Below are 13,328 nucleotides of genomic sequence, written 5' to 3' on the forward strand. Positions count from 1 at the left end.
AACACGGTACGCAAATACGGTAAGGCAGTACGGTAGCGTTCCTCCTTTCCCGGTGGTTGTGCTTTGGCCGCTCAACGACCGGGAAAGGAGGAGCGGTACCGTACTGCCTTACCGTATTTGCGTACCGTATTTCCGTAACTTGCTAAAAAATTGCCAGCGCGTCGCTCGAGCCCAAAGGACGCACGAAAAAAACGCACACAGGACGAGCGCGAACTAATGCGTCACAGCTCGACACTTTGAAGCGCACTGCTCAAACATAAAAAAGGACGCACGAAACGAACGAACAGGTACACACAAGACGAGCGGGAACTAATTGTCACAGTTGTTACTTATTTCTGTTTGAACAGCGCGCTCCTTTCGCAAACGCGGCCGCTGCAGCGAGCGAAGCGAAGCACCCCACCAGCCACCCCTTCTTTCCTCGAGATAAGCGCACGAAAGCGACCACGCCCTGTAGAGCGAAGAGCAACGGCGATCGCAGGAGCGGCGCGCGCACGTCGCGCCATCTATGTAGCCACTAAGAAAGCATGCTGAATTACGTGGTGTATATAAATAGCGCGCCGTTAGCAGGCTGAAAGACGGTGCTGTCGTGGCCTAACGTCTAATGCGGCGGGCTGCAAATCGAGAGGTCGCCCGTTCGATTCCGCGCGTCGGAAAGAATTTCTGAATTATTTTTCTTTATGGCTTTTCTATATATATACATACTTATACATATACGGTGAATGACGGCGACGGGGACGGACATTTTCCAGCCGAGACTGTCCATATAATTGCTATCGCAATAAAACTCTATTACGAGATGAGACGCTGTAAATACCTGTGTTGCACATGCGCGCACAGGCAAGAAAAAAAATCCAAACAGAGAGGGACATGCCACAAGCAAAATTATATATATATATCAGATGCAAAATCAAATCATGCTATCATGTGGTGGAAAAAAAAGTCTGCATCATAGAATTCTCCTTCAAGCTCCTTTTTAAATTACAACCACACAGCCCCATTTACAAGGCTTTGGGAAGAAACCTACATTTTCATAAAGGTTGATTTCAGCGTCCTCGATGTTCTTGTCACCATCTTTCAAAATTTCTTACACTACCTGGGCGCGCCAGTGGCTCGAAATCCCGCACCTTCATTGAGTTCTGCGGCGCGTCCGCGGCAGTCTTGCGCAGTAACTAGTCACCAGTAACGCGTTACCGGTAACTAGTTACTTTTTTCAGTAACGTGTAACTGTAACTAGTTAATTTTAACTTAGAGGAACTTGTAACTGTAACACTGTTACTTTTTTTACACTGTAACTATAACAGGAAATATCGTTACAGTTACTTCTGTTTTTATAAAAAATTATACAACTGCAACATTCGTTAAAGGCCGACATTAAACGCTTTCCACTTTTTCGAACTTCCTTCTTTACCATATCTGTATACAGCTTTCAACTTTGCACAACAGGGCTCCCCTTGCCGTTTAGGAGAGGTGGTCGCTAAGAGGATTATCTTCCCTGCAGAAGGCCGAGGTCGGATGTTGGTCTTTAACACAACTTCAAGTTTACTTCTAAACTAGATATCGTAAATCAATCATGTTGCAACTGGACAGCTCGCTAAATTCACGTCCGTTTTTTTTTTTCGGAATATATATCTTTTTAGTCACTTGAGCTCGTAGCTCTCTTCTTGGTGTACCGGTGGATCATTAGGACGCCTAGTTTATAGTATCCTTCGTCCGTGGCTCCGAGCTAATCCTGTTTGACAGGCGGCTAGAAAGCTGCAGTGCGCGAAACGGCTGAGAGCCAGTAATACCGTGAACTAGCGAAGCAATTTTTTAAAACCTCTTTGGAACTGTTTGTAAACGCTTTACTCCGACATTACTAACAATATGACAGACGTTTCGCCTCCTATGCAGGTGGCATCCTGAGTAAACTGTTGCGCGTGAAAGACGTAGACAGGGAACACAAAAAGACACACACGGAGCGCACACTGTCAAAAAATTTTATTAGCCGAGCGACGTGACCTTATATATTTGGCAAAACCCAATGCGCATGACAGCAAGTGCATACCAACAACGCGGTCCACTCAATATACACGTGTTGTGTCACACAGATACGCGATTTCCTTGTCGGAAAGTGAGACGGACGCTTGGCTGACGCATTTTTCTTTTAAGCCCGAGATCTTATGAGCCTCGATAATGAGACGCGACATTTCGTTGTTGCTTTTTGCGATTATGTTGCACTTGTAAAACTCCGGAAAACAGCCACAATTATTACAATGAATTGCAAGCCATCCCCCCGTTTTGTGTTTTACATTGTTGGCGTGCTCACGAAGCCTGTCGTTTATACAACGACTCGTTTGTCCTACGTAAGAACGGCTGCATGTTAAAGGAATTTCATATACGAGGCCTTCACTGCATTTCACATATTTCGTTTTAGGGTTCTTAGTGCAGGTTTTCTTATCTTTACGATTTGGGTTTGTCATCTTGCACAACTTGGCAAGTTTCTGTGGAGCGGAAAACACTACTTTAACATCTGCTTTTTGGGCGATATTTTTAATGTTGTGGGAAACCTGGTGCACATACTGATTCACCGCGAACTTCTTTCATTGGGTTTTGCGCATTGGGTTTTGCCAGGTATATAAGGTCACGTCGCTTGGCTAATAAAATTTGTTGACAGTGTGCGCTCCGTGTGTGTCTTTTTGTGTTCCCTGTCTACGTCTTTCACGCGCAGCAGTCTACGAGGATGACAAACTAACAAGCCCAAGTCGACACCCTTCTTAAGGCATCCTCAGGTTGTTGCAAGCCACGATTCCATGAGTGTGAACCACGATTCCAGGAGTGTAATTCCCCCCTACCTTCGTTCACGAGCCAGCGTCGTCCCAATGTGTAGGTCAAAACTATGCGCTGTTGTCCAGCAGTGTTAAGCAAGCCCCATCATAGAACGCGTTGCATGGGTTGCTTTAGCAACATCCCGTTTTTCCTGCCTGTTTCGATGTAAGTCGCGTCGTAATCCCCACTTATACTTGTAGATGACCCCGCTCTGATCGGTTCTGATCGTCGGCAGGTGTGTGGTCTTTGTGTTTCGCGCGAACACATGTCTCCAGGTATAACGGGACTTAAAAACGGTTTGTATGTGCAGCGGACGCAGAGCTCTGCGAACAGGGTATGATACACCTTGAACATAAGGAACACACAATGGACGTCGTCTTGACTCGTGACGCACTCCCTGTTGCTGTTCGCATGCATTTCTGGGTATCATTAATAAAAGTCGTAGGATACTGCCGTCGTTCCAGAGCATCAACCACGTTTTCCAGTTCTAGTATCCAAGGACGCTTATTGATGCGACAGAATGAGCCGTACACAGCGATTGCTTGTGTCAGGCCCCCGTTTCCTTCGTCTAGGGCTGTACAACGTACAATTTTTACTACCCGCACGCCTTCGCACATTTTGATTAAGTAAATACTATTTATTTTGTGATCTGTTACTTATTTTATACAGTAACGAAAAAGTAACGACGTTACTTTTTCACAATAATTGTAACAGGTTACTTTTGCAAACTCTGTAACTGTAACAGTGTTACTTTTTTAGCTTAGGTAACTGTAACTGTAGCACTGTTACTTTTTACTGGTAACGTGCCCATGACTGGTCCACGGTAGCCGAGGCGGTGAGTGTGAGTGGTTCTTTATTTCATTAAACAGGAAAGAACGACGAAAAAGGTAGGAAAGTGGGGGAGGAGTGCACGCAGTGAGGACACCTCAACCGAAACACTGCCGTGCGGGCGAGGAGAATCGAGGAGAAAACGTGCGCGCAGAAGAGTGTCGCTACTTTCCTAGATCAAAGGGCTTTACATCCGATGGGTTTCGTATACGTAATTGCTGTCTATACCAATTCCTACCAATTATATGATTCCAGTTTTAATATATGAAATACCTTATAATGTTCGCTCTACAACATACAACTGTTACCTTAACCCATTCCATCTCTTTTATATATATTTATTTTTTTCAAGGAGGAGGATACAACTTTATTCACGCCATGAAGTGGGCCAGGTGAGGGGGGGGGGGGAGGTTCAGGGAAGAGGAAGCCGATGGGCCCTCGGGCCGCTCTAGGTGGCCGAAAGTCCTTGCGCTTCGGCGACCCCCATGGCCCAGCACGCTATCCGGAGTTGGTCGTCCGGTCGTGAGCTGCGCAAAGCAGCCTCCCATCGCTCCTGTCTCTCAGCCCCCGCAAAGGGGGGATTTGGCTTGTTTGGACAATGACGATATACGTGATTAAAGTCGGCTCGCGGACTCGAGCAGAGACGAAAATAGGGTAAGGCGTCACCCTGATGAATTTGGGAATTGATGAAGTGGGAAATCAAAGTGTCCGTTTGGAGTAGGTGCCAAACGATTTGCTCAGCCTGGGACAGCGATTTATGGGCTGGTGGGTAGATCATGCGGCAATTGCAAGGGTTTCGTACAACTCGCAACGGCGCTCGATAGGGTGGTCTGGAAAGATAGTCAACAGTGTCATTTGGTACTCATGCCACTAAAAAATTGTTTCAAATAATCTGTCGCAGTTTTCCTGCTACTCATTTCGTCTGACTTGTCGTTGTGAAAAACCACCGCATGTGATTTAACGCTTCCACTTGATTAAAAAATAGAGGCTACAAAGGGTTGAGCATGGAGCCTTATGGTCATGAATCGCAAATATTTCTGTACACGTTTTCTGCCTATAATGGGTGATATGGCGAATGAAGAATATAGTGCGCTTTGATTTACGGCGCAGATGCAGTGTTGTGCGGAGTAGCACTTTTGTGATGTGACACGAAATAGAGACGTATGAGCAATTATGATTTGTGTACTTACAACAAAGAAGCTCTTGGTACTGGCCATCAGTCGTGATGACTTGCAGCAAGCGACTGTCTGCTGACCAGTCGATGTTCACGAGGGAGTCTCGGCCCTGCGTTGAATACGAACGACGATCACTCACACATCACGAAGGCAACACCTCTTGCGAAACAAAAGCAAGTCGCACAACGTACGCGAGCGAATGCGCATGAAGAAGAAGAGCGCCTTGTTCCTTTGCGCTTATGAATTATTTTGGCACGATGTCGTATAAGATTCTTTTTCACAGCAAAACGGCGCCGATTTTCATCGAACTGGTAGCAATGGCAACATGCGTGATAAACTTATATTTCCGCATCAAACGAAAAGATACTAAATGCTACAGTTTTTCTAGTAAGGGGAAATTTTTATGAAAATCAAATGAGGTTGCTGACAACGAATTCGTTTAGCATGCTTGTCGAGGTCGTCGCCTAAGGCATTATTGAACAAAAAAGCACGTTTACAGACATTTACACGGCAGCAGACAGCACGGCAACGAGATAACACCAGCCAAGACGGCGACAATAGACAGTTATAGTTTAGCGTTAGCGTCATAGCGGGGGTTAAGGGAATAGCGTTACCGTGCCGCAAACGTTCGTTGCCGACAGCGCGTTTTAATTTAGTGGGATAACGTTTACGGGATGGTTTACGTGCCCAAGCTGGGACGGTGGCGCCACCTGGAGGAGGGTGAATGCGTTAAAAAAGTGAAAAGAAAAAAAACTGAGAATGCTCGCCTGTATCTCCGCACGAAGCGATATTACTACTTTCTTTAGCAACAATAAAAGTGAATAGATATGAACCACGCACCAAAAGTGAAAATTTTTACGTTGCGGATTTGTTTACACCGATTTCCTAGTTAGGCCTAGGGACGTTAGAAATAGGAAGCGATCTCAAAAACTACGCTAAGTTATTTGTAATACTCGGGCGTCGAAGCTACCTGAAGGCAAGCGAAGCCATTCTACACAGTCGCTTGCTGTGAAAGAAGTGAATCTGTCCACATCAACGCTAAATTCAGTTCGAAGCGGGCGTCCAAAACCACCGCCATGTTTTACGTACACTACGTTAACCACGCAAACACGGTAACGCTTAGTCTGAAAAATAGCGTGCGTACGGTAAACGCTACGGGTCGTTTGGGTTACTGCGCATGCGCATTTCGAACCCGCGATTCCGCTAAGCCCGCTAAACTATAACTGTCTAATAAACAACCACTGCGTCGTCGTCGTGAGCATTAACCGAATTTTATTGTAGTCGGTTCCGCGGCATTACGACCTGGGCATAAACCCTCACACCACGAAGGCAGCTGTGAGCATAGCATGAGAAGACGAATTATGTGACTTTACTTTTGCAGCATAAACGATATCAGTTTGTGTGCGCGCTGAAGACTGCCAGCTTGGCCGATGCGATCCCATAGATCACGTCGGTGACTTTTGTAGACCTCTGTAACAAGGGATATACATTGAGCTGGCGACTAGGCGAGCCGAAGAGAGTATAGCGATTACGGCAGTTGTAAAGGGCTTTCGTTTGGCGGTTGTGTGCGACCACATGTCGCAAACATTCCGATGGTTGGTGTGTGTCACCTGGTAGCAAGCTGTTCATGGACAATGCAGGCCGAAAAGTCGATAAAACGGCGAAGGACCGGAGGTACCATGGCGTGATGGAATATAGACGAATGTAAGAATTATAAGGTAGCATTCCCGTCGCGGCGGTCACAGGAAACGTATTGTACATGGATGGCGTATCACCTAACACTGGCGTAGCCGGTGGGGGGGGGGGGGCACAAGAAGTATTGCTGAACCGCTCCCCCCCCCCTCCGGAATAGATTTCTGGCTACGCTACTGGCTGCGTTAAAAGAGTTGAATGTTGTGCGAGTTCGTGTTTGGACATTAATACCATCGTAAGTAGCGCAACAAGAGAGAACAACAGAAAGGAAAAGACGAACACGGGCGCAACATTGCGCCCGTGTTTCCTTTCAGTTGTAATGTACTAGCTACGCTCCTCGCTACTGGCTACGCCTCTGGCTACAATCTAAGCTTTCGGCTTGAGGGTGATAAGCGGTGTTAAACATCATGTGCGTAAAATGTCACACGAAACAATCGGCAGGGACCGCGATTGTTGATGCAGGCTCACATCGTTGAGAGGGAAGTGGGCCGTCGCGTTTTGGGCATGTTGCTCCGATATGATCTATCTTTTAGCGTACGAAATTACGAGGACACACACGCGCAAACTAAGAACAATGCTTATCTTGAATCGATAAGCCACATTTATATACCGCCTCGTGCGCATAGTATGGTGGCGCCACTGCTCACCTGGTGACAACAGGTGAAAATAAAAAGCGGTTGTCCTTGTCCCAAAATGCCATTGCAGCCAATTCATTTTGCTGTCAACTTCGGCTGCATCACTTTTGCGCATTTCTCCGTGGGTCTTGAGATGTATACGATAAAATGACCTTATATAAATAATAGACTGTTCTTCGGTGAACTATGGCTGTGGCTCCCGCCGCTACAGCAGTTCGATTACCGGAGTGAAAATTGTGATACGTCATGGGAACCATTGGAATTACCGCAGCTCGTACGACAGTATGTCATATTATGTCACGGTGCACCCGTACGACTCTGCTACAGTAAACAAATTGTTACGGGGCATTGTGCGTGAGCGCGCCGTTAAAGCAGCACCTTGCAACGAGAAACAAAAATAAAGATATCACGGTCTTCGCCTCGCATGTCGATTTGCGACCACTGTGCAGTGAAAAGCGTGGTCTTATCGCTGTTTCGTTGGCCAACATATTTCGATTTGGAATATAGTGTTTTCACAGAGGCGATCAAGGGTGTAGGCAGTTACCTGTCATAGTACACATTTGTCACTTCTAGAAGCGCCTTTTATGTAGTGTTTCACATACCAAAGCAGAATCCAATCTACGAGAGATTTATTCTTCACGTGTGCTTAACTCCGTCCTAATTCTGATTGATGTCATGCGTAATTCAAAATGCATGCGATAGCGGATTGCGGCACAATCGTTACTGTGCTGTCAAAGGTGGTCAATAATATAACGCGACTGCCCTATTTGCAGCAGGACTTACCGTATTTACTCGAATGTAACGCGAGTTTTTTCCCAGATTTTTGCTACCCAAAGTCAACCCTCGCATTACAATCGAATACCAAGACCACTGTTTTTTCTTCCTGGACGCAATGAAAAGTCACTCCTCGCGTTAAAATCGAGTAAATACTGTACTGCATTTGTCTTGATTGACAGATCAAGCACACACCTACATATGACGCGAAACACACACAAATAAAGTATGCGGCGTATCACGCACACAAACAAAAGTGAAAAATCGGCACAGAAGTTTCCAAACAAGTAAAATAAGAAAACACATTGCAAGCGGCATGGGTGGCAATTGTATCAGCGTTTGCACTGCCAAAATAAAAACAAAACAGCAAAATCAATGCACATGTAGCGAGCAACAGTGGCTAAGGCTCACGCACCCAATTTACAAGCGTGTACGGATGGGACACGCCGTTTTGCAGCAATCATCACAAACGCGCAGATTGCAAAAATCACCTCTCTTTACGCAGATGGGATGGTTGTCGACAGGAAAGGGCAAATGATAGTTTTGAAACGCGGCTATCATCTTGCATATCAATTCATGCTTCGATAACAGACTCCTGCTACTATCAACAACGGAACTATCTTGAACGTACCCGCGTCATAGTCATGGCAATAAAGTTGTTTCCAGCAATAAATTTGTTTCCATCCATCATAGTCATGGTTGCGTGAACTGACAATGTTTGCAGGGTGCACACAGGAGCCTGCCCCACATTTACCTTATATCTGTGTTCTTTAAACGCACATTGAGATACATTTCGCTTTGTTTCACATAATTCTTACCACGTGTCAGGTTAGAGACGACTGCATCAGCACATTCTACGATCCTGTTGCGGTGGTCCGCCACGGTGGTATAGTGGTCGGCCGCTGACCGAAAGTCGCGGATTGGATCCCGGCTACGGCGGTGGCATCTCGATAGAGGCGAAATGCTAGAAGCCCGTGTACTGTGTGATGCCAGTGCACATTGAAGAACACCAGATGGTATAAATTTCCGGACCCCTCCACAACGATGTGCCTCATAATGATATCGTGGTTTTGGAACGTAAAACCCCGCAAATTATTATCAACCTGTTGTGGTGTAAAAAACACGCAAGCTCCTCGGGTAGGCCGGGCCTGGTCAGTCTGTGCAGACGCTGCAATTTTTTTCGGAGCGGAAAACACAACAATGACATTTACACGTGTTCCTCAAGCGGTGTGACGAGCCGAGGGTGTAACGGATACCCGCAACTTTCCTTAAAAACCGACCGATTGACTGGAGACAGATAGATATATTGACCATTTTACACGCCTATACTAAGCAGGAAAGATTGCCAGAACACGACGCCTCATTTGTCAGTATGCGCAATCTGCCAACATTTCTTGTGAGCGAATATTTACTCAAGTAACATTATTACTTAAAACCACTAGTTCAAGCATGGTAAGCGCAGTTAAGTAATTACAACCACGTAGGCAGAACAGAATTGTAACGAAACGCTAATGCTAGGAGTCCTTATCTTTGAAGATATTAAAATGTGTTCATGGTCTACGTACTTGGTAAGTTTCTGCCCGTTGAGCTTCGGTAAAAGCTCAGGGAGACAAAAAGAATGGACGGATGTGAAAGTGCATACCCTGATGACTTCGCCTTTCTGATTTGTCTGTCCTTGGTCTTGAACGAGGAGTATGTGAATGAAGCCGTCGTTTGCCCCAACTGCCATCAACATGCCATCTAGAAAAGACAGCACAGATGTATCATTGCACTGTGTTGACCTTTCGTTCGCATTGCCAGGCATTCGACGTCTTAAATACATCACAGTAGGCCGTGAGTACTTTGATGCGTTGCTGTCGCGTGAGAGTAAACATTAAGTTTTGCTTAAGCGAAAATACTGCGGCGTAGCTGTTGCACTGATTTATATTTAGCTTAGTGCTCTTGAGACTAAAATTTCAGTTTGAGTCATTGGCTTGTAGACGCAGAAATACCTACAATGATACCCTCTGTTTTTGCTTTAGCGAAAGCTCGCTCAAGATAATCAGCGGCAGCTTATACAGAGGGCTTATACAGGCTATTTCAATAAATGTGTCCGAAAATCCCCCTAAATAAGGGAATTTTAATATGTGCTCCCTGCTTGCATAATCACTTTTTCTGTAGCGACACACATCTTGAGGTGACTAGACTTAATTAAGGTAGTATTTTTTTTAAATTTACTTTTTAATTAGTGGAGATAGGCGGTCAGATCAAATGGGAAAACTTAAGACCTTCCTGTGAAGAGCCCATCAACGGAAGCAGATGTGAAATGACACCGTTGATCATAAAAGCACGTAGCGCATCATCTGGTGGCGCATGCATAGGTAGCCTGTCGATCGCCTTGTCAGAGAAAGAGACTCATTACCTTTGTACCAGGTGAAACTTTGTTTGCTCAGTAGATTAGTTCGCAACGAAAAAAGTGCTCATTTATGCTTTTTATTATTTTTTTTTTTTTGCTATGCAATGTTCACGTGCCTTTCGATGTCAAGGGCTATAAGTACTGCTGGAAACGGAAATAAACCTCTTGTTGGAATTTATCGCTGTGTGACATCAGATGTCTCCGTCCCTGTGTGTCCTAGTTCTTTGCTGCGCTATTACAGAGTGATATAGCGCACCACTTTTTAGGCTGCTAGCGGAATGTTCGGCAAGTATCGAAGGTTTTTGAGGACGAGCTCAGATCTCGTGAGGCAACGCCCGAGCTCCCTTAATGTGACACAGCTAGAGACTCGAGGCTGTTTCTCACGCTGCCGGCATGAGCCCCGTAGTCCTTGCTGCCTTTCTTGTCAAGGCAGTCGAAGCTGGTCAAAAGAGCGATTCCGCACATAAGCTTGCAAAAGTGCCCTATCCAAGTCTTGTCATCACAAGGTGGATGAGGCATTTCCTGAGCAAGTTTCTCGGCTTAAAAATTACTAGTTTACTCGCGTCTATTGTGGACCGAATAAAGTTGTTTCACTCACTCCAGTTCGGCAGAGGTTCGTTCGTTATAGTGTCTCCACGAGACCGTCTGGGCTTTGTTTCTTTGACGGCGCTAGAACGACGCAGTTTCGACGCATGTATTCTCATTTACGTCGCGTTAGCCTATGACGCCTGGTTGCCTCTGGAGCGATACTCAAGCGCGTAGCAGCAGTGCTTACGCGCCTTCTACTGCTCCTCTTGCAATGACGCCTATGAAAGTTGGCAGCACGCGACGTTCCCTCAACACTGGCACACCTCATACTCGCGTGCCCGTGGCGCCACCAAGATGGCGATAACAAGCCCGCAACGACCGCACGCAACAACCTCCTCGCCGAGACGTGGGAGGCCAAGATCTCCGCACGGGACCTAGACGACCAACGAGGACTCGTCGCCAGGGCCCGGGAGGCGATCGCGGCCAGAGGATTTCTGGACTAAGGGACCCTCCCACCTAGGGTAACCCCAAGCTTACGAGCTCGGGGACACTGTTTCGGCAAATGAAAAGTTTATTTCATCATCATTGCACTTGAGGGCAAGAGCCTGCTGCACACTCGGTGATGCATTAAGGCATACAATCGGGGACCAGGCATCGTGCAAGACATAACCAGCCGCAATTTGAGAGATGTGCATTAAACACTGACGTTCTCAGTTGACTGCGCTGTTCCTCCGAACTCCCACATTCGTGAAACTGCGTGCGAAGCGCGAGATACCAGGCTGCCACGGACGAGCCTGACCAAATGCTGTAGTGTATTTTGGATAAGCCGCAAGACAGCCGCCGACTCTCGCGGCAGCAGACATTGAATTCGCGAACTGGTTTACGGACAGCCCCTTCAGGTTTGTTTGTGAACGCTAGTCTTCGGGATTGGGGACATGAGACACTAGACGCCAACGCGTGTGCATCAACGTCGAAGGCTGCAATGCTTTCCCGATAGCAATACATAATTCTATTTCTTAGAGACCAACAAAGCCGCTGCTTCTATGGAGGCCCACATGACCTTCATTTTACGAGCGATTTCTGTATGGAAGAGCGATCGACCATTATTTCTTAAAAATTGTATGCGCTTCAATACAGCGAAGAAATGGCGAGGACACCTGTGCAGTTTGCAAGACACAAAAAGAAAGCATCCTTTATTCCGTCTGTTCTAAAAGTGCTAAAAGGTTTAAGCGTATTACAAGGTTGGGTTTGTAGTTGCTCGATATGATTCCCAAACGACCTCTCGAAAATAACTGCGCGAAACTGCGTCATTTCACGAGCTGAGCAAATTTATGGCTGCGATTTCTTGCGCTAGATGTCAGTGCGGCCATGGTGACATTTGCTAACTAATAATTTAGTGTGAAATAGGTGACAGTAAGGTGCATAATATATTGAAAAGAAGCTCACCGGGTGAATAGGCGAGTGCGTTGAGCGCGCTGTTGGTGACGCTGAACGTCGTCAGCACCGCCCCAGTGTCGGCGGCCAGCACCGACACCCGCCCGTTGGCGCAACCCACAGCGAGTGCGGAGCCCCGAGGGTGCATCGACGCGGACAGGCACTCTGACTGCATGCCACAGCGCATCAGGTGCATCAGCGAAAACACTTGGCAAGCTCTGATGTGCAACTTCATTTAACGCTCAATCATTCCTGACCAATCAATTATATTATTTTATTTTCACTTTGAAAAAGAGGAGACAGGACTAAAATCTGGGCACAGCTTGACGAGGGTCCTGCACCTTACACACTTGAGAGAGAGAAGGCAGGTACGGGTCATCGGGGTAAGACGCAGCTCCCCCTTTCACCGTATACCCCCCCCCCCCCCCCCCCAGTTGGCTTCCTGCAGCGGCCTGGGCTTGGCCGATGACTTGTTTTTGGGCTTGTTCTTCCTGGCTGTGGATAGAGTATTCCCATGACTCTTTGTTCCCATTTAGACCGTTTAGTGCTGGCCAAGCCCAGAGCATGTGATCTATACGGTCGCTATGCTTTCACAGTTTTTGCATTTGGAAGAGTGCACCTCATGATGCCGTTTGTTTAGGATATACGGGTTTGGGAAGGTATGTAACCGTCTGCAGAATAGCATGTGCCCATGCTATTCTAATTAGGTCTTTGCGAACGTTCTCCTTGCCTGCTTGCAGAATTTTGCCGGCCTCTTTGGACACCTTACCGGTGTCATAGGCTTTGATTGCAGTTTTAGAATCTGTGATGATGATTCTGGTTGATGGGTTTGTGATTGCCAGGGCAATCACCGCTATATCTGCCTCCTCTGCTGAAAAGTGTCGCTCACGCCTCGGTCGCTCACTACTATACTGCAGCGTAGTACCCTTCTGGGTTCTCTGCCGCATCGTTGTACGCTACCCCCTGTTCTTGGAGCAGGGAGCTTTGAAGTCTTTGGACTCTGCTTCTCCTGAGTTCCTTGCTGTGTATGGGGCGCATGTTTCTTGGAATGAGGGGTATTCT

The 13,328-nt window shown here is 46.7% G+C and overlaps 1 protein-coding gene across 1 annotated transcript in view; it reads right to left on the bottom strand.

Moving 5' to 3' along the window:
• The window catches only part of LOC119389210 (echinoderm microtubule-associated protein-like CG42247), a 37,833-nt gene that overhangs the window by 19,394 nt on the left and 5,111 nt on the right, over positions 1–13,328 (bottom strand). Inside the window, exons 3-5 of the mRNA XM_037656413.2 lie at positions 12,279–12,435; positions 9,552–9,649; positions 4,824–4,917 (exon numbers count right to left, since the gene is read on the bottom strand). Coding sequence (XP_037512341.1) covers positions 4,824–4,917; positions 9,552–9,649; positions 12,279–12,435 — 349 coding nt within the window. The remainder of the gene's footprint in view (positions 1–4,823; positions 4,918–9,551; positions 9,650–12,278; positions 12,436–13,328) is intronic.

The sequence above is a fragment of the Rhipicephalus sanguineus genome, chromosome 4 (genome assembly GCF_013339695.2).
Source record: "Rhipicephalus sanguineus isolate Rsan-2018 chromosome 4, BIME_Rsan_1.4, whole genome shotgun sequence".
In the NCBI taxonomy this organism is placed as follows: domain Eukaryota; kingdom Metazoa; phylum Arthropoda; class Arachnida; order Ixodida; family Ixodidae; genus Rhipicephalus; species Rhipicephalus sanguineus.